Source organism: Artemia franciscana, chromosome 8 (genome assembly GCF_032884065.1).
Source record: "Artemia franciscana chromosome 8, ASM3288406v1, whole genome shotgun sequence".
Taxonomy (NCBI): domain Eukaryota; kingdom Metazoa; phylum Arthropoda; class Branchiopoda; order Anostraca; family Artemiidae; genus Artemia; species Artemia franciscana.
In genome coordinates this window covers 28,150,476-28,173,450 of record NC_088870.1, presented here as the reverse complement: position 1 = coordinate 28,173,450, position 22,975 = coordinate 28,150,476, and the positions used below count along the sequence as shown (strand labels likewise).

The window sequence follows — 22,975 nt, the reverse complement described above, 5'->3', positions numbered from 1 at the left end:
TAAAAACCAATAAAAAACTAAAAAAAAAAAGGAAAAAACTAATAACCGGGACACAGGGACACAACTACAACGGGGACACCGGGGGAAACAGGGGGATAACCTGACAATCTATTTATATGCAAAGACAATGGGACAGCAAAGAATGTTGTATATTCGCAAGTTTTACGTAGTTAAAACCATATATATATATATATATCTATATTCACAGGTGGGACATAGGGACACAACTACAATGGCGCGTAACTATTATGGCGCGTAACGACTTACGCGCGCGGGGGGCTTGGGGGGGGCGCGAAGCGCCCCCACCAACTAGGTGTTGGGGTGGCGCGAAGCGCCACCCCAACAGCTAGTAATCTATAAAACTGAGGACTAAAGGTATTTGGTGACTCAGGCACTTCTTAATTATTAACCCAAGAGTAAAAATTTGGCTGGCACATCCTCTACCCTTCCTGAAACCGCACTGTCTTAAAACTTCATCTACAGGATCTCTCAGTCTAAAAAGTATCATCATACTAAGTAGCTTGCTACCTACGGAGACGACGCTAACACCTCCATAATTACCGAACTCACTCTTATCACCTTTCATATACAGAGGTTTAAAGAGCTTCAATACCATAAAGAATCAGCCTATCTCGTCCATTATAAACTTTTGTAGTTGGTGTGGCCAAACTAATTAGATTTGATTGGGCGGTCTTTTCATAACTTGTAAAGTTTAGGCAAGCGGTCTGAACAAACGGCAAAAAAACTAAAAGCTGACATCTACTTTCCTTGAAATCTACGATTTATTTTTGATGACAGATCTTATAATTCTCATGAGTGATAAAAAAAATCTCAGAACTCTTTCTTTCTAAGTTAAGCTTGAAATAACACAAGTTTCTTCCCCCTCTTACACAGGCCATGGAGCCTTCATCGGATTGATTCCATGAATTATTTTCCTGAAGAATTATTGTGATTTTATTTTGTCTTATCCACAATACTTCAAAATTAAATAGTAAAACTAAGAAATCAAATTTATCAGAAAATAGCTAAGCAATTATAAATGGGTAACTTCTACTCAATTTTCAAACAGTTCGTGGTAACAAACTCTAAGTATGGAGTGATTCGACCCAATAGTGACCAATTTAAAAAAAAAGGGAATTTACAAAAAGACCTACCAAGAAAATGGAGATTTTGTGCTAATTCCAAATATATAATATGTCCATAAGTTTAATGTTACCCATCAAAACCTAAGAGCCAAGAAAATTTGCTTAGTTTTCATAAAAGGGGGAATTCGCAAAAACATGGATGCGTATTTGTTTGTTTGTTTTCCAAGGGTGATCGTACCGAAACCATTTTTCTAAAAGATGGAGAACGAGCTCACTCGAACAAAAACCATAAGTTTTGGTGCCCTTTTTAAGAGACAAATAAGACCGGAGGGCAACTAAACCATTCCCACGCCCATTTTTTCCCTAAAGACATCAGGATCAAAATTTTAAGACAGCCATTTTATTCAGTAGAGTTGAAAGGTCCAATAACTATACCTTTGTCAGTAATATGACCCTTCAAAGTGCCTGGGGATACGGCTATAAGCTATACAATTTGCCTGGTGTTCGTGTATAGAGAATTGTTATTGAGAACTAAACATAGTTTTTTTTGGGGGGGAGGGCATTTTCCAATAAGAATTTTTTAGTTGGGAGGAAAGTTTAAAGGTCAGGAAATAGTGAGAAATTAAGAATAAAAAAAATTATAGAAAAAAGAAATTTTTCAGTTGAAATTAAGGACCAACATTAAAATTTAAACAAACAGAAATCGTTCTGTATATGAGCGGGGCTGCCCATTTTTCAGTTCTTGCTCTTCACGCTAAAGTTTGACTTTTGTCCTGATTCTTTAAGAAAGACAATTCAAACACAAGAGCCGTAGACTTTGAATAAAAAGTATTTTTAAAATGCTTCAAGACATTATCAGGAAGAGTGAGGGCTGAGGAAGGGTTACCCCACTCATGTATAGAATAATATCTTTTCGTTTTAAGTTGTAATGATGCTCCTTACTTTCAACTGGAAAGTTTTTTTTATTTATTCTATTTAAAGACATGCCCGGTTATTAGTTGCAAGCACCAAGACATTGGATGCTTCCTACAATAGTACCATTTGGGTTAAAACACTCCTTTTCAAAAAATATCTACTTTTATTTTTTGTAAGCCTTGGAAAGAATCAGGCTCCTTAAACTCGCCTGAATGCTGTAAAGCTTTATATCCTTCCGCAAACAAGAAGTAAAAAGTAATTTCAACCTGGTTTTTTTCTAAGTTTCATCAAAGTGTAGCCTTTCAGACGATAAGAAAAAGATGGGAAAATTGAACGTCCTTCACTCTATTACTTAATTAAATAAATGAAAAAAAGTTTTTTCAACTGAAAGTAAGAAGAAACATTAAAACCTAAAACAAAGAAAAATTATTCCGTATATGACAGGGGTTGCCCCTTCCTCGACCCTCATTCTTTACACTAAAATTTTAAAGTTCTTTTAAAGCACTTCTCGTTCAAATTCAACGGCCTTTGTGTTTAATCAGTATTTCTTATAGGATTGTGACCAAAAGTAAAACTTAAGCTTAAAGAGTTGGCTCAGGCACTCCTTATTTATTAACTAAAGGCAAAAATTTGGCCGACACAACCCCTACCATTCCCAAAACTGACACTGTTCTTCTCTTAGCATGGACAAGCGATCCAAATACACGGCAGAACACTAAAAGCCGACATGTACTTCCCCTGAAATCTTTAAAAAAAACTTGTAACTTCTCTTGTTTTGTGACGAAGGTAGAAATATTCAGTTTTGGAGAAATCTGTATCATTAGGAAGCGTAAGTTTTGTTTTTTCAATCAAAGAGAGCAGAATTTTCTTTTTGAAATTCAGGAAAGGGTTGTCCCTCAAAACATTCTAATGTACTTGCTAGGAAAATGTCAAAAATCACCTCAAAAGAAATGTCTTTTGATTAATTTGACAGGTCTTCGAATATTCTCTAGTGCAACCTGCTTTGATTGAAAACTTTGCCGACACAGTTCCATTGTCTTTTCAATTAAATTTAATAATAAAATCACAAATTCTCAATAAGTTGCAAAGATAAGTAGTCCCCTGCGAGAATTTGCTAATGGACCCTTTATCTTTGAAACAGTCAGCCGATATTGAGGCTCGCAAAATGATGTTTAAGGTATCAAATCCTCTTAATTTGGGTTTTCCTACAACCCCTAGGCACTTCCCCTTTTTCAAAAATCATATCCATAATCTTCAGTAACTTATTTCTAACCTAAACAGCTTTAGTTATGATTTCTGAACAGCTTAAGTTAATTTTTGATTAAGGCTTATCACCGAAGCACTGTTTAATTTTTGTTCTGGGGAACAAATTAGATATTTATCGTTTTAATTTAAATAGAAAGTAGAGCAACTGAACCTCAAGATTATGCAAATTGTATGTATCAGACCAATCTTTAATATTCAATCATGTGCCAAAGGAAGGAAGGTTAAAGTTATTTAAATTCCTAAGAGTTATTTAAATTCGAAAGAGAGGCATCTACACGCATGCCACTTCTCAGTATATAATCAGCTTTCAAAACATGCTTGCCTTATTCAGGTATAGATGACTCTGTATATATTGCCCTGTAAGTTACGAATCTATCAGAGACTGGCAAAATTTTGGGCACATGGGGAAGCGTCAAAAAACTAATGTAGCCTGAAATAGTTCCAAGTTTCTTTTTATTTTCTCCAAAAGCAGACTAAAGACTTTAATACAAACTTTTATGGATTCATCAGTTTTCTATGGAATCTGTAAATGCAGTAAAATTTTTTAATGCCAAGGAGAAAGTGATGCACCATCCTTGTGTAACTTCCAAATGTAAAACAATGTAACTACAACAAATGTAACTTCCTTTGTGGTCATACAAATTTAAAAGGCAGAAAAAACACCAGGGCTTTTGCCTTATTGGTTAGATGGCATAACAAATGATGAGTTAACTTAATTTAATACAATATCCAAAATCTCTATATTTTTAGCGTGGGAGAAGTACCCATTTTTTCTGAAGGAGAAAAAAGTAAAAAATAGGAATCAAATCAGACATAAACATAGAATATTTTACCTTGATGAATGGTTGTCTAGTAGAAATCAGGTATTTACAATTTAAATTTCTTGGATAAAAGCCAGGAAACGCAGGAGACTGGACGTAACATGTCTGAAGTCGGCATTCAGTGAAAAACCGGTCACATGGAGAGCCACTGAAAATTAATAATGAATACACATAAAAAAGGGATAATAAAACTATTACTTCTAGCTAAATTGTGGTGAATCTCTTTTTCTTATCTTTTTGTCTAATTGCAGTTTTTTTTAATATTAGCATCAATCTTAATTAGAAATGGATCTTCTCACTTATAGCCTTTTGCATCGCTACTTACAAATCGAAGTAACAGACTTTTTGTTAATACGAATTTTCAACCTTTAGCCTACAAGAGCCTGAATGCTGTCACCGTCTTGTCATTCAAGACATTCTATGGAGCCAAAATTCAATTTTAGAGAAAAAATAGTTTCTTCACATCTTGTTGGTATGACAGGGGTTAGACTCTCCGGAGAAATTCAGGGAAAATCCCATAGTTTGTGGGGGTAGGTGAAACAGAGCTTTAATGATAAAAATTGAGGATGACCGTATCGTAGCCTTAAAATTGCATTCTTGCCAGAGGCGTCAAAATTCTTTAATTATGGAAGAACAATTGAAGCCTAATATTTTTTGCGGTTTTGAACAAGATTTTCCCAAAGAGACCAGGTCATAACACATAGATTCCATCATAATGGCCAAAATTTGAACCAAGATATTTGAATTCACTTTCCAATTTTACGGAAGAGTGGTCAAGTATCATGAGGTTTTCCTAGGAATTATGCGTCATCATGACTTTAGTCTTGAGTGGACTAATCATCATGCCTATCGATATTAAGTCACCATCATTTAGCATATACTTGGCCCCTGTCAAACAGTTCGTGGCTCAATAGTAGCCGAAACTCTAAAAAATGGAATTTCGATACCAATAGTTACATCAAAAGAATTGAATTTTAATGCTGATTTCAAATATATATGTTTCATCAAGTTTAGCCTTACCCATCAAAAGTTACGAGCCTGAGAAAATTTGTCCTATTTCAGAAAATAGGGGGAAACACCCCCTAAAAGTTGTAGAATCTTAACGAAAATCACACCATCAGATTCAGCGCATCAGAGAACCCAACTGTATGAATCTCAAGCTCCTATCTACAAAAATGTGGAATTTTGTATTTTTTGCCAGAAGACAAATCACGGATGCGTGTTTATTTTTTTTATTTTTTTTTATTTTTCGCAGGAGTGATCGTATCGACCCAGTGGGCCTAGAATTTTGAGAGAGGGCTCATTCGAACGGAAATGAAAAGTTCTAGTGCCATTTTTAAGTGACCAAAAAATTGGAGGGAACCTAGGCCCCCTCCCACGCTCATTTTTTTCCCGAAGTCGTCGGATCAAAATTCTGATATATCCATTTTATTCAGCATAGTCGAAAAACCTTATAACTATATCTTTGAGGACGACTTACTCCCCCACAGTCCCCGTGGGAGAGGCTGCTAGTTGCAAATTTTGATCAGTGTTTGCATATAGTAATGGTTATTGGGAAGTGTACAGACGTTTTCAGGGGGATTTTTGATTGGGAGGGGGTGAGAAGAGGGGGTTATGTGGGGGAAACTTTCCATGGAGGAATTTGTCATGGGGGAAATGCTGCGCCCCATAAAGGGGGCGCAGTATTTTCTAGCATTATTTAAAAAAAAAAACAATGAAAAAATAAGTATAAATATTTTTTTCAACTGGAAGTAAGAAGTAGCATTAAAACTTAAAACAAACAGAAAATATTACACATATAAGGGGTTCACCTCCTCCTAACACCTAACTCTTAACGCTACATTATTTTTAGTAATTTCAACTATTTATTCTACGGCCTTTGTGATTCAGGGGACAAAGTTTAAGCTTTAGTGTAAAGAGCAAGGTACTGACTAGTGGGTGAACCCTCTCATGTACGTAATAAAAACATACGAATATAGAAGTTTGTTACGTAAGCTAATTCGTAAGTTACGTATATCTTTTACTAATGAAAACGTTCGTAAAAAGTTCTAATTACCTTTTTAAGTACCCAAAAAATTGGAGGGCAACTGGGCCTCCTCCCACTCCTTTTTTCTCAAAATCATTCGATCAAATTATGGGAAAGCCATTTAGCCAAATAAATAAATATGCAAATTTCGCTTTAATTATTCATCTGCGGAGAGCCAAAATCAAAACATGGATTAACTAAAAAAACGTTCAGAAATTAAATAAAAAAACAAGTTTTTTTTTAACTGAAAGTAAGGAGCGACATTAAAACTTAAAACGAACAGAAATTACCCCGTATATGAAAGGGGCTGTTCCCTCTTCAACGCCCTGGTCTTTACGCTAAAGTTTGTACTGTTTTAAGAAGTAGAGTTGAGAGAAAGAGTCAAACTTTAGCGCAAAGAGCAATCGTTGAAGAGGGAACAGCCCCTTTCATATACGGGGTAATTTCTGTTCGTTTTAAGTTTTAATGTCGCTCCTTACTTTCAGTTAAAAAAAACTTGTTTTTTTTATTTAATTTGAAGAAGGAGAAATTACTTATTTATTTAATCTGGAAAGGAGAAACCTTTCCAGATTTTTTTTTTTACAATAATCACAACGTCAGTGTGACCTACTCCCGGCAGAGAGCATAGCACGAATGGCACGGGAGTTATAAATGAAAACAATCACCTTCTCCAAAAAAAATAATAATAATAGTACTCGGCAGTTCAAACTCACAATCAAACAACCATCACAAAAAAAGAAAGAAAAAACAGACAACTTTGGAACTGACAAGATGGGTGAACCCATCAATATCAATCTAAAAAAAAAAAAAATAATTAATATTGACTTACCAAACATTTTAAATGTCTTCTTTATACTACTCAGAGATAACCCCTTGATATTATTTTTATATTTATTATTATTTGCTATCAAACTATAACTCAAAGAGAACCGCGATAGCTCATATCTGACAAGAGGCCGGTGAATTAGTGAATTTTGTCGAGTTGAGTAGGGGTGAGTAGATTCCATGGGAAGCAGGTCGAACTTATGAAGAAGGAAATGGAAGTAAATTTTCGTTATATTTCACTGCAAACAACACTGTAGGAAATGGTGTAAGAAGTGTGATAGGTAAAGTATTTAGGTATTTATATGTACTCTTTGTTGAAGAAGAATCTGGAATAGATGATGGTACAGGAAGATAACTCATAAGGGTTCGCATGGCTTTATTTTGGAGAACTTGAAGTGGATGAAGATGTGTTTTGAATGTATTCGCATAAACTATGGCACAGTAGCTTGTATAAGAATGGACAAGAGAAAAATATATGCAACGCATTGGATGGTATTGTAGGAGGTGACAAAGGTTTCGAATTATCCCAACATATCTGTTCATCTGATACGAAGGTTGTCAATTTGGGTCTCAAATGACAAATTTGCAACCAATGTAATTCTTAAGTATTGTATTGTTTTAACTCTGTCTCCTTTCAAGCCATATTTTTCGATCAAGATTTCACTTAGATGTGGAAACTTTTTCTGGGTTCTAGAATATGCAATAAACTTTGTCGTATCTCAGTTCAGCTAAACCATCCCATGAGTCGTGTTCTCATATCTGATGGAATTTGTTTTAGAGAGTTTTCATTGCGAGCTTTTACGCTACACGCTGTATCGTCAGCAAAGAGTACATTCAATCAAAGCTCCTCTAATGCATGAATGAAGCCATTTATATAAATTAAAAATAGAAGAGGGACCAAGATAGAAACTTGAGGGACACGCACATTATTTGACTGTGGCACTTTGGATAACATAAAACCACCCCAATCTACATGCCGTTTTCTGTCTTTTAATTATGACGTTATCAGGGTATTTGCAGGACCTCTTATTCCATATCGATATGACTTTATCTTCAGAATAAAATGAGATATCGTATCAAATGCCTTTTTTATGTCAACAAATATTGAAGTCGCTGTTTCTCCATTATCCAGTGCGCCGTGAATAAATTGAGAGATGACCAAAATGGCGTGTTCGGTGGAGTGATTTTTGCGAAATCCGAATTGCGACGGAGTGAAGAATCTAGTGCTCATCAAAAACTTTACAAGTCTTTTGTAAATGCATCTTTCCAGTAGTTTTTGAAAGTACTGAAAGAATAGATATTGGCTTGTAATTTTACGGGTTTTTTGGATCTCCTCCTTTGTGAAGAACGATGATTCCAGCTGTTTTGAGGCATTGAGGAAATGTCCCCTCCTTGAAACTGACATTAATGATGTGCGCTAGGACTTCAGCTATTGTAGGGAGTATTTTTTTAAATAGGTTAGTTGTGGATCCATCTGTTCCTGGCGAGATACCATTCTTCAGTAGCCGGATGATATTTATAAGCTCTGGTGGACATACGGGTGAAAGAATTATAGATTTAACACTGATGTTTGAATGCCAAACGGCAGAGATTCCTAAAAGGTGGTGAAAGCAAGCCGGAGAGGAATCTGAAAGCAAAAACCAGGCAGGAAAGCTTAAACAGCGATTTCAGCGAGAGATAATCTTCTGTGTGTTTGATGATCTTCAAGGCATTCTTTGGATGGAATCCAGTTTTTTCAGGTGAGATTTGAACGTCGACTGCCATACCATTGCACAATACCGTAAGTGGGGTTTAATGAGTGCATTGTAGAGAAGGGTAAGGGTTTTACGTGGGAATGTGTTCTTCAGTTTCTTCATGATACCCAGATTCCTTGAAAGCTTTAATTCTACAGCATGGATGTGAGGAAGGAAGGAAAGGTTTTCATCTGCTATTACTCCTAAATATTTTGCACATCCATTCGCTGGTCGTTAAGCCTTTCCACGAGACGTCACAATTCCTGTTATTTCCGGGTGAAATGTCCCTACCCTAGGAAATAATAGGATGCAAGGTTTTACGACATTGATGACGAGTTTGTTGGCATCCATCCACAGATAGATCTCTTCCATGATCTTTTCAAGCTTCTGCTGGAGTAAAGGCATATCGAGTCCGCAGCAGGTGATTGTAGTGTCTTCAGCGAATGCTATAAGTTCATTTTGCTCGTTATTAATGTCCTCAGATGTTTGATCAAAGATCAAAGTATAGGTTACAGTATTTTGGATCGTCATGATTTGGGTTAAGGATACGAGTTAGGTCATTTACATGGACTAAAAACAAAAGAGGATCGAGGATAGATCCTTGGGGCACACCAAATTTTACAGTAGAGTCGTTCTTCGGGTGGTCACCAATGTAGATGCACCTATTTTGAAGGTAAGATTCAAACCATTGTAGGGCTATCCTTCTCACTCATGTTGTAGCTTTCCCATTGAGATAGTATGATCCATACTGTCAAATGCTTTCTTGATGTCAATCAATATAGCAGCTGGCAGAAGACCTGAGTCAAGTGCTCTGTTAATGAATAAGTAGGATGCCAGAGCGTCTTCTGCTGAATGACCAGGTCTGAAGCCGGACTGACGATTTTTAAAAAATCCTTTTTTTTCGAGAAACCGGTAAAAGTAGTCTTTACCAGTTTTAACACTTTACCATAGTCTTTAACACTAAAAGAAAGTAATTGAATTAATCTTGAACTATTACACTGCATGATTTAATCTTTAATTTAGTAATTGTCAATAAGAGTAGTGAATGTGTCTGTAACTCTTGTTGGTACCTTGCATGCCGGCAGGAGCCCATTAATTAACAGCAGCGACACCCAATCAACAGCAGTAGAAACTGGTCTCAAATATCGCTTTTCAACTCATAAAAATCAATATTGATATCCCCCATGAGCACTAATCTCTGATTTTGGTATTGAATACTTGATATCAAAATTTCGTTTTTTTCTAAAAACACCTTCACTGTCTTTTTAACCTATATGTATAATATTTTGGGGACGATATTAAGTTTTGTTTTTCAGGTCAACTCCAGAAGGTATAAAATCAAATTAAAAAATACTGTCTGTGCCAGGATTAAAAATTGCTAAAAAAAAAATTTTCATTATACAAATAGCGGTCCATGCAATGGATTCTTTCAGAAAAAAACTGAAAAGATATAAAATATTATTTTTTCCATAAAAAAACGAACAGAGATTAATTTAGAAATTTTTTCCACAAAAAAAAGTTTTTCAGGGAAAAGCGAAGAGCACTATTAAGCCAAGAATGATCAGAAATAAAGTTAAATAATCTTCCAAGTGTAAAACTGCCACAAATCACCCTCATTAAATATATGAAACTCAAAACAAACATAAATTACAATAAATAGCCGAGTCAAACTCAAAACGAGCAAAATTAACATAAGTAAGGCTGATAACCCCTATGCCTTCTCAAGACCGGAACATCATTTGCGCTTTACTGAAAACAGAATATGTTTTAAATGTTTTCACCTTTCTTTTTTACAAATGAAAAATTATTAAAACATTCAGGAAGAAATGTCAGTATATGCCAATTAAACTGACAATCTAAGGTCATTTGTTTTTTTTTTTTCAGTAAAGCGGAAATTACGCCCTGGTTTTGAGAAGGCATGGGGGTTATCAGCCCTGGTCATGTTAATTTATGCTCGTTTTGAGTTTGACTGGGCTATTTATTGTAATTTCTGTGGGTTTTGAGTTTCATTTATTTATTGATAGTGATTTATGGTAGTTTTACGATTGGAGGATTATTTGACTTTATTTCTGCTCATTCTTGGCTTAATGGACCTCTTCAATTTTCTTTGAAAAACTTGTTTTGTGGAAAAAAGTTTTTTAAATTAATTCACTCGATAAAACAATATGGCGTTTCGTAAAACAAATCCAATATTTACTTAAAAAAAATTAAAAGCAAGATTGATGTTTAGGATGCCGACATGGAAAGTCATTTGTGGTTAGCTGTAATTGGACCCCCTCTCACCCAAAATATCTAGTAAAACCAAACAAAAAAAAAACTTGTAAAGTGAGTGACATACTTCGCTAAAATATGCTTTAAATGATCTTGACAGAATATTCTGAAAAGTTTTATTTAGCCAGGTTTTCAAAGGGAGAAGGTACTAGATTAGATTCAAGATTTAATCTTTAACTAAATTGGTAAAAATGAAAAATGGATTGCTTCTATTCGAAAAGTATGTTAGTTAAACTTTTATTCAACACATTTTTTTTTAACATATTTATATTGTGACCCAGAATTTATTATCGTTGTCAGCTTCAACTTTAAAGACTTTAAATATTTAAATTTGTACAAAGGCATATTGCTAACTTCTATTTACTTGAATGACATTGAAACAGGTGCCATTATCTAACAATTTTGGCTGAAGTTACCTGCTTCTTTTTGTAGTCTGTTGAACTGGATACCGCGTAGATTGATATGAATTTTTCCACCCATTTTTTATTTAATTTTTTTACTTGTTTTTTTCTTCTATTTTCGACTGACAAATAACCGCACACATTAGTTAAACAATAAATTTCAAATAGTAGATGGAATCAAAGAGCATAAAAACTGTTAAGGGATGATTTTCAAGCACTTCAATATGGTTTAATATGAGTTAAGGATTATTACCACTGATGAGACAGCGGTTTCAAGCAGAAATAAATAGATTCAGAATAAGCTTAGACTGAGGTTAAATTAAGTCTTCTAAAAACAATATTTTAATTGAGGGTGTAAGTTCCTATGGTTAAATTAAGTCTTCTAAAAACAAAATTTTAATTGAAGGTTAAAGTTCCTATGAATCCAACCCAAAATTTTCTGAAAGTAGGCACATTATTTAGTTTTGCATTTTTCTAAATTATCAAATTATTGGGGGTGGGTTAATATGCAGAATACATGCTACTTGAGCAAAAATAGTCATATATTTACGTGTTGGGAAAAAGTGCCCTTTTGGAGAAAGTAAAATGGGCCAAAAAGAATGTAAGGCCAAAGTAGATATTATTCTTGGAAAAGAGCATTGGAAATGATAAAATTGAAAACTAGTTCAAAAATATCTCAGAGAGTATTGATTTCAAACAAAATAGAAAAGAATGAAGTTTTCTACTTGAGCTGTTTAATTCGTTGCAACGTATTTTCTTAGCCCGATCAACAAGTTTACAGTATACAAATCAACCAATTATTTCATACTTGGCTATAGGCTGACCACGTCTATTCGGATATAAAGCTGATAATTGACCGTATCGAGGATGAAGACGTTGCTGAAGCTCTTCTTTTATGTCGAATGAGAAGTAAGTCTGGTCTGTGAAGTTGTCAGCCATAAATTGCAGAATGACATTGTTACTTTCAGATATGTATAGATGGCTCCTCTCTATCTCTCCACAGAAATAACCAGGATATGATCCAGTAGAATTACCGTCCAAAATCTGAAATATAATCTAATAGATCAGTAAAAACAACTTCATCTTTTCAAAACCAGGAATTCCCCATCTACTCTTTCAAAGAAAAGACACAATAGTATTATGCAAAAAAGAGGTCAGTGTTTCACAGGCAACACAATATAGCTGTCTAAGTAAACAGAGATATTGCTTCAATGATTTTTTTTTCTTTTCACCACATCTGTGTACATTGTCTTAGCGTCTGGGCATGAAATGGCCCCGCAAAATTTTTGGGACAAGGGCTAGAAAATTATGCAGGCTGGGCAATACTTGCATATTGGTTTTATTGTAGGAAGCTTCCAGTGTGTCAGAAAGAGCAAGGGTATTAACACGAAACTTTGAAGGAATGTGGAAGATTATGTTGGACTAAATCAAAAGACAATAAATGCATGAAGGATGTCAAAAGGCAGTATCTGTAGTATCTCAATAATGGCTAAGTGTGTACAATTGAGACTTTAAATGCATATTGAGGTGACTAGTAAACTAAATCAAAAGATACTGTGTACTTATAGGTTGTAAAAAGGGCGTATCAGCAACGCCTCAGGAACGGCTAAGCGTAGTTAGTTGAAACTTCCATGGAATGCTGGGGAGGGTATTCTACTAAATTAAAGACACTATGATCATCCATGTTGAAAAAAGAGCATAACTGCAATATTGAGTACTAAATTGAAACTTTCAAATATATGTTTTATTGCATCAAAAGCTACTAGATACATACAAATTTAAAAAACAAAGTATATGTGATATCTCAGAAACGGCTTGCGTATTAAGTTGAAACTTTTAGGGAATACTAAGAGGGATATTAGACTAAATCAAAAGACACTACGTAGATTCATTTTGTGAAAAGGGCACATCCACAGTATCTCAACACAGCCATGACTATTGAGTTGAAACTTTCAGGGAATATTGAGGGTGATTTTTGAACTAAGCTCAAAGACTCTACGTGCATCCAAGTTATTAAAAGGAATAACCTACAATATGATAGGAAAACCTAAAATTTTTATAGTTAAAATGTTCTGGTGCATGTTAAGCTGAATCAAGAGACACTATGTGCAGTCGAATTGTCAAAAGGGCATATCTGCAGTATCTCAGGAACGGCTAAGGCATTAAGAAGAAACTTCCATAGGCTGTTAAAAACTGTTGAACTAAATCAAAAGAAAATATGTGTACGCAGGTTGTCAATAGGGTCTGCAATATCTCAGGAATCGCTAAGGGTATTCATGATTGTGTTTCAAACAAGGTGCTACCTACAAACGTTGTGGTAGGCAGAGTTAGACAGTCGCTGAACTTTGGTTCTTCAACCTTAAAGATTAAAAATACTCTCTTTGATTTGGGTTCAAGCAAGGTGTATTATACATAGCTTTCTTCTATAGTTTTGCACTAGTATTTAACGTTCAAGGAGGTGGCTGTTGGAGCGGTGAAAGACAAACTTTACTTGTCTAATCGTACAGATTTAAAATGATTGTATGCTTCTGATTTAAATTAGGTGCCATCCTCTTACATTTGTGCTAATATATTGGAGGTTGGAGGAACAGGGAGGTAGATAATGGGAAGCTTCAGTAGCTCATATGGAAACTGTTGTACGATATCGGCTCAAACATGATACAAAACCTCTATTGTTAAAGATATTATAGTAAGTTGAGAGTTAAAGGGGAAATAGGAAGTATCTCTTGTCATCGATATTTCTCAAATCATCACATATAGAAATCTTTGCGTTATTACGGTTCAAATGAGTTGCAAAATGATTGTCTGACTGCTAAAAAGTTTGCAGGCAAAAGTTAAAGAGCACATGTACTTTTATGCATAATTTTTTACCCAAGGAAGAGTGGACAGTAAAGATGAATATGAGTGGTGGTAATGGAGTATGTAAGCTATGTGATAAAAAACTAGAGACGCAATGCCACTAAATGGTTGAATGTGAAAATTAGAAGGAATATAGTAAGACTTAACAAATTTAGCAGCCAGTTTTACATGTAAAAAGAGTAGAAGTTAATTCAGAAAAAGCTTTGTACCTAAAATTAGATGACGAGATGTATACGATGACAATAGCGAACATAGTATCGTTCTTTATTATTACGTATGGAAGCGAAAAGAATAGCAGAAGGAAGATTATCATATAATAAATCATATGAAAACGCATAACGGTTAAGAAAAAATCATGTGGAAATTGAAAAATATTTAGAAAAATATTAATGTGTAACATATTGTAATCGAAAAAGGTATGATTATGAAGTGTTAGAAAATTGAGGAAGTGTTTGGCCTAAAATAAAACGAAATAGTTCTATGTCTTTGAGTTTTGGGTTTTAGACTTGTAAGGGTTTTAGTTTTTCATTCTGTTGTAAGGATTTAGGTAGGAGACTAGAAAAAAGATTTTGTTTTGTTATAGAAAATGAAAAAGTTGCAGGTATAATCCTGTTTTATATATATATATATATATATACATATACTAATATACTAGCTGATCCCTACCACGCGTTGTTGTGGCACTGCGCGCCCCAGCAATACGTGGCAATCAGCTAGTACCCCTTGTAACCCCCCATAGACCCTCTCCCTCTGTACCCCCCTGAGACCTCACAAGCAAACCTCCCCCTGAACCACCCTGACCCCCCTCCCCCGACCCCCCTGATATCAAATTGTGTCAAAAGTTGTTGTGGGGGCACACAGTTGCGAAGTGTTGCTGAGGCGCTGTGCGCCCCAGCAAATACGTATGCAAGGTGCTAAACTGCGTATAGTTTTTTTCTGGTGTTTTTTTTTTTTTTTTTTTTTGCTTTATTTTTGTTCTGTTTTGTTTTATTTTTTTCTGTTTTTTTTTTTAGTTTTTCTGGTGTTTTCTTTTTCTGTTATAATTTTGGTTTTTCTGTTTATCTTTTTTTTGTGTTTCTGTGTTGTTGTGTTTTTAGTTTTTCTGGTCTTTTTTTTAAGTTTTTGTTTTTAGTTTTTCTGGTGTTTTCTTTTTTTATTTTTTTTAAATATACATTGTTTGTAACAAACAAAGAAACAGTATGTATAAATATATCTATATATATAAAAATAAGTTGTCTGTGTGTGTGTGTGTGTGTGTCGAGTGACGTCATGTTTGTTGATTGACGAAATTACACACCGGGACATCGGGACACAAATGACGACCGGGACACCGGGACATCTATATATATAAAAATAAATTGTCTGTGTGTCTGTGTGTCGAGTAACGTCATGTTTGTGTGTCGACTGACGTCATGTTTGTTGATTGACGAAACTACACACCGGGACATCGGGACACAAATGACGACCGGGACAGGGAATATAAATGACGACCAGGAACTCAAAGAGAAATGACGACCGAGACAAATGACGACCGGAATGACGACTGGGACACCGCGACACAGGGAATATAAATGACGACCGCGACACTCAAAGAGAAATTACAGACTGGGACGCCGGGACACAAATGACGACCGGGATACAGGGAATATAAATGACGACCAGGACACTCAAAGAGAAATTACAGACCGGGACACCGGAACACAAATGACGACCGAGACAAAAATGACGACCGGGACACCGCGACACAGGGAATATAAATGACGACCGCGACACTCAAAGAGAAATTACAGACTGGGACGCCGGGACACAAATGACGACCGGGACACAGGGAAACCACAACAACGGGGACGCCGGGGGGCACAGGGGGATATATAAATGACGACAGGGACACAGGGAATGTTCGATTAGCAATCACCATCAACAAACTCAAGGGCAATCATTAGAATAATGAGGTATAGATCTGAATACAGATTGTTTTTCCCATGGACAATTATATGTTGCATGTTCAAGAGTCGGTAAACCTGACAATCTATTTATATGTACAGACAATGGGACAGCAAAGAATGTTGTACATTCGCATTACGTAGTTATATATATATATATATATATATATATATATATATATATATATATATATATATATTCACATGTGGGACACAGGGACACAACTACAATGGCGCGTAACTAATATGGCGCGTAACGACTTAAGCGCGTGGGGGGGGGCTTGGGGGGCGCGAAGCGCCCCACCAACTAGGTGTTGGGTTGTAGCTAGTATCTATATATAACAGCTAGTATCTATATATATATATAAATAAGTTGTTTGTCTGTTGACTGACGTCATGTTTGTGTTTCGACTGACGTCATGTTTGTTGACTGACGTCATTATAAGGATTGAGTATTATTCCGTCATGAAGTTGTTTGTCGTTTCTAATAATAAAGCACTAAAACACATCATTTTGTTAAATATCATATTCTCTAAATTTCTACGAAAAAGCGAAGATGAAAGGAGGAGGAAAATGGCGTAAAAATTCACCTGCCTCCGTTACACAATGCTTTTTTTTTATTCTCAGGAGTATTATAGATTACCTATATCTATATCATATATATGATATGATGTATCCTATATATCTATATATGATGTATGATATATCTATATCAGGAGATTCTGAGGAGTATTATTATAGAGATAGCATTTTTGAGATACTATTATAATAGGAGTATTGTAGATTACCTGCAGATAAGCATGATCACAATGGGTTGCATTAAGTAGATTACCCCACTTGAACTTTCTAAAACGAATTATGAAAACGACATCTTTGGCTTGATACGAATTGGTTTTCAGTTGATACCAACAATTAAAAGGTTTCCACCAGGCTTGATTTCGGGTTCTAGGGATATAAACTTCTTCTCCGTTTTCTAGAGTTTGATTGCATTTTAAATCTGAAATTATTAAAATCGTTTTAAAACTTTACTCTAATATTAAATGAAAACCTAGAAAAAGTGATAATAACAAATACAAAGAAGTGGTAATCAAACAGATTGTGGTAACGAACTGCACGCAAGGAGCGATGCGTCTTAATAGTAACCAAAACTGTAAGAAACAGAGTCTTGATAATAATAGATCCATCAAAAGAAACATATTTTGATATTTATTCAAAATGTTTAAAATTCATGAAGTTTAATGCTATTCATCAAATGGTACGAGCCTGAGAAAATGTGCCTAGTTTTCAAAAAGGGAGAAATATCATTAAAACATCAAGCATTCTTATGAAAATCAAACCATCAGATTTAGCATATCGGAGAACCATACTGTAAGGATTTCAAGTTCCTATATACAAAAATGTGGATTTTTTTTTTTGCTTTGTTTTTCAGAAACAAGATCACGGATGCACATTTATTTGTTTTTTTGTTGTTTTTTTTTCTCCAAAGGTCATCGTATCGAACCAGTGATCCTAGAAGATAAGGGGAGGGCTAATGCTATCGTAAACCAAAAGTTCTAGTGCCCTTTTCAAGTGACAGAAAATATTAGAGGACAGCTAGCCCTCCTCCCACCCCTCTCTTTTCCCAAAATTGTCTGATTGAAATTCTAGATAGCCAATTTGTTCAGCATAGTCGAAAAATCTAGTAACTATCTCTTTTAGGATGAATTGACCCCCACAGCCTCCGGGAGAAGGCCTGCAAGTTTTGAACTTTGATCATTGTTTACATATAGTTTTTGCTATTAGGAAATATAAACACTTTTTTTTTGGGGGGGGGAGGGTCTGGCAGCAGTGCTTACGTGGGAGGATCTTTCCATGGAATAATTTTGTGGAGGAAGGGAATAATCCACAGAGGGGGGGGCTGGATTTACCGCCATTAATTAAAAAGCTGTAAGAAATTGAATAGAAAACAAGATTTTTCAACTGAAAGTAAGGAGCAACATCAAAACTTGAAATTCTGAAAATTTATTTGTTTGTCATAGAACGGTAGTGTGGTCTAAAAAATTAATGCTCTATTAAGGAGTTATATCGAAAATGAGGAAAATTAGATAATTCGCCCTCCCCCCAGGAGTGGTCATGTTTAGTACGGATGAAGTATGCAAAATTACAAAATATGACAAATGACTCTGAATACCTTAAAATTTAGTCATGGAACAAAAAACAGAAAAAATAACATTGAATTGCAAACAAAAATGTTGCATAAATAAATCTATGGCTAAAAGTAAAATTACAATGGAATGAAGAAGCATGTTAGTTTAACGTGCGTAATGATGTGAAGGATAAACAGGAAGGAAGGATTGAATTCATGTCAGAATTATTTAGTTCAATTAAAATAGCTTATTTGTCAACCTAGAATGAAGAAAAGTTATTTTAGTGTCTGGAAAGATACACAGGAAGGAGGAAATGAACTCAAGCCTGAAATTCTTTAGCACTCTGGAATGGAATGAAGTTATTATGGCATTTGTGAAGGTAAACCGGAAAAAGGAAGTGAATTCAAGTCAGAATATTTTAATTAAATACAATTTATGATTTGCCACTCTATGGCTTAAAACTGAAGAACAACACGATAAAATTATGTTATAGCGCAATTTACATATTTCAGGAATTTTAATTGAATAAGGAACGTGTAATTGTAGCGTCAGTAAAGGATTAACAGGAAGGAGAAATTGAATTCACGCCAGAATTTCCAAATTCAATGTCTATTTTCGTGTTTCTTTGTATTTTAAATATTTCGTCCAAGAACAGACTTGACACGCCAAACGTAGGAGTTGTCAATGCTTTCCTCAAAATTTTAAATAATGCTTCGTTTTTTTAGCTCTATTTGCAGTGATACACTTAATAATGAACTTCAACTTTTTATCTTCATCATGTGAAGTCCAATAGAAACGAGAATTTTGGACCAACAACGTTGGCTGGAGGAGGTAAAGAAAGCAGCCTGTCTCCTCACTAGGGGAAGACCAATAAGTAATTAACTGCTAGCTTATTTCTCTATTTTATATATCACAAGTTTGTCAGACAAAATAGATTTTTAGAATGACCTTTTACGATATAATCTAAAAGTAATGGTTCATTTTTCATTTTAGCACAGTTAGCAGCCATGCTACGAAAAATAATTTGAAAAGTATTTTGTATATTTTGCAACTTACACAATCTCACTAGAAAAGGGAATACAAAAGCAATTTGCTAAAGCTTAAAATATCGAAACATTACATAGTGCTAAAATAGGAACTATTTTATTTAACTGACCTTGAGCAGTAAAAGATCTAAACAAAAACAACAATAACAACAGATTCATGCTCCTAAGTATTTAAAATTTCTCAGTAGGTAATAGGTACTTCATTCTGGGAGCTCTCCATCAACTCAGCGCATCCCCTCTATCGCGCAGGGTTACACGAAGCAGATTTTTGATCGGGAGAATATGGGGCCTAGGAACTTCATCCAGATTCTAGTCTGTGCTTATTCTATCCCTTTTTAGAGATAGATGTATGGAAAAGAGATGTATCTTCAGTTCTCTTTCGTACCAGTAGAGGAGAGCATAAGTAAAGCCCCAAACTCATCATAGTGAAAGGAGAAACCTTCACTTAAGTAAACTAAACCCTTCATATGGATAGCCAAACATGGGAATGAAGAACTTTAAAGTTTAAGCTGTACAGTTAATCACTTAGTGTAAAGAAAAATAACCTATTTCAATACATATACTTTTGATTGAAGCCTATTTAAAAGGATATATTGTTGCCATTTTTTTTTCAAGTACTTTACGGCAGAAATTAAACGGTAAAGAGAAAAGGTAGTACAAATAAGTACAGAATATAATTTACACTTTACTCAAAACAATTGTTAGTTTATATTTTTCTTTCTCTATTTCTTTAATGTTTCTGTTTCTCATATTATCGAAGAAAACCCATCTAATAATCAATAAGATCACTAAAAAAGGGAATGTGTATTGACAGTTTAACATATATAAAGAAAACGTTCCAAACTTACTCTGTTTTCAGTAAAAAGTGAGTTATGTACTGATTTTTTGAAGGCATGGGGGATGTCAGCCCTACTTATCTTAGTATCTGCTCGTTTTGATTTTGACTTGGTTATTTATTGTAGTTTTCTGCTCGTTTTGGGTTACCTTTATTTAATGATGGTGATTCGTGGCAGTTTTACGCTTGAAAAATTAGTTGACTTTATATCTGCACATCTTTGGTTGAATGTAATTCTTTATTACATTCATAACCGAGTTCGTATACTTACCGAGTCCGTTGATTTTTGAATTGAAAAGGGAACAGTTGTGGGAAAAGTCAAGTCATGGCCAATTGTAGAAAAAGCCAAGACAGATTGTCCAATTAAATGGGCATCAAGTGCAAGGTTAATTTTACCCCTTTGATTGCCGGTTGTTACTGTCTTCCACTTATGCTACACCTCTCATGCATGTCACTCCACAATGCCGAACTAGAGTCTTTTGTATAACCTCTTTTGTATAATTTTTTATTTAAGTTATTTACGTTTTTTATCGACATTGTCTTTTTCATTGCCAAAGAAAATAATATTTTACATCTTCTAGCTTTTTTCTGTAAGATCCCTTATTTTAATTAACGAAGCACTGTCCCTGAAAATATCCTGATTTTGATGTCCCCTTTCAATTCTATAGTATTTACTGCTCGCGTAAAAAATTTAGCTCTGCCTCTAATCTCAAAACACTGAAATTGCCCACTAGAATTTCTTTCTGTAATTTAAAAGCTCTGTTTCTCACTTTTATTTACCCCATTTTAGGGTAATAAGTCTCTAAAGGTTAAGCCAATAAATCCTCCTATCTAGAAGTTTTGGTTGTATAATTGTCTTAATACGTTAGTCCTAGATTCTGGCTAGGCCTGGAAAATCTAAAATCAATTTAGATGGTTTTTAATTTAGCTGGGATTTGCGTAGTTTATATGGGCTAAATTAACCCATTATATTCCAAAACATGGATTTGAATCGCTGCCATAAGTGTAGGTGGTTTTACAAGGCGTAGACCAAAAATATCCCCCAAAATCATGAGTTATTAGACATCAATTTCTATTCGCCCTCCCTTCTTAAAAATCCGTTCTATATTTATCTGAAGGTTCAAAGAGAGCTAGGATATTTGGACACTAAAATGTTCTCTCTGAGGCATCTGGTAACCCCTTCCCCCCTTAGAGTAAACAATTACTTAGCGTCCTTCCGTCATAATAGCTGATACTTATGTGTCACTGTATATAGTTTTATGAAATATCCAGCGAATCAATTCAGTTATAGTCAGGGTGACACGCTTCGCTGTGTCACCTATTTCAAGAGGGGGTATGACGAAATAGAGTTATTATGAAAGATAGCCTAAAAAACGCTGATATAGAAAATAAAAATGGCACTTTAAAACAAGGGAGGAGTCTATTAAATTTGGTCTGAACTTCAGATTTACCGAAAAGTTTTATCTAGCGAGCAAAAGTCGCGAACGCCGGTTTCAGATGCCATTTTCACGTGTCCTTTAGAAGAAATAAGCAAGATTGGTACTGTTTTGACTGCTATTGTTTTAGTTTCAAGACCGAATGAAAACAAAGTGGAGAAAGAAGTTCCTATCGATAGTTTTTGGCTAATTCAATAGAGACTGCATAGCATGTGATGTTATTTCTGAGTAAGACCTTTTTTGCATGTCATCACTTGGTCCCATTGGGTAATTTCTCTTTTAACCAAAAAGTCTTGAGTGAAAGGGTATTTCTCTGAAGCTGATATTAGAGTTCTCTCTGCTTAAAGCCCATATCATATCAGTTTGCATTTGCTCTCTTGATCCATGTCAAACCATTTTGATTGCCAAACAAATAGCTGCGATTTTGGCACTTGCTCACCATGCATCAGAACTGACACAAATTTGGTCATGAATCTCAGTGGAAAAGATTTTCCAATGCACTGCATGGATTACATTCAGTCAGGCTATAATGAGATAGATATGGAATAAACAGACCATGTGATTCATAATTTAATCCACTATCTGAATACCATAATCATTTCACATAATTAGGAAATCATGGAACCAGTAACTAGAATTTGAAAAGCTTGATTTCGTTTTAATTTTCAGCTTTTTCGGAATTTGGTGTCTAAGCCGCCGCGCCCAGAGCCCTGTGGCCTGACGCTAAATCCATTCGTATCCCCAAAAAGCCTGATTTATAGGATGTAGAGAATTTACAGAGTCCCACCAGTGACATATATTCTAAATGTGGTACAGGTGTAGTTTATTTCCTCTGATAAAAACAGCTTTTTTTTATTGTATATTATTTAGTCAATTAGGCAATAATCATTCAGTCAATAATCAGATACTGTCTAATATAAATAGGATACAAACCAATTATTTTGTTACCGTATATTTTGGTTCTATTAGTCGGGTCTCTTTGTCCTATGCTACAGGGGGAACTAATAATCTGCAATTTTATTTTAAATCTCTTAAAGAAATTTCCAGAGTTTAGTTTAGTTATTGTTTTGTTTAGATGTCACTATGTCACTCTTCTCACGGGTTTCTGTGCCAGAACGGGGTGCGTGGAAGTAATCGTGGAAGCAAATGACAAAGACATTGTGGACATTTTGCTTCAGCCTGTTAAAATGATTGAAAAGCCAAGCCATGACACCCCTAATGTTTTGGTTCGCTTGCAGGACAAGGTAATTTCGATCACTGAACTTGTAAATAGACTCCCACCGTCTCTATCCGTAGACTCCACCGTGGATTCTGTTTCGTTTTTGCACTGTTTCACCGGTTGTGGTACCGTGAGCTTCATTTTCTCCAAAGGAAAGAAAACAATCCT

At 35.0% G+C, this 22,975-nt stretch overlaps 1 protein-coding gene across 1 annotated transcript; it reads right to left on the bottom strand.

Annotated features, from left to right (window-relative positions):
* Positions 1 to 596: 596 nt before the first annotated feature.
* Positions 597 to 19,522, bottom strand: LOC136030647 (uncharacterized). The gene is made up of 5 exons (XM_065709717.1): positions 19,428 to 19,522; positions 16,934 to 17,142; positions 12,152 to 12,387; positions 4,100 to 4,235; positions 597 to 725 (listed from the first exon to the last, which is right to left on the bottom strand). Exons 1-5 carry the CDS (start codon positions 19,474 to 19,476, stop codon positions 597 to 599), a joined length of 759 nt encoding a protein of 252 aa, XP_065565789.1. The 5' UTR covers positions 19,477 to 19,522.
* Positions 19,523 to 22,975: the final 3,453 nt, after the last annotated feature.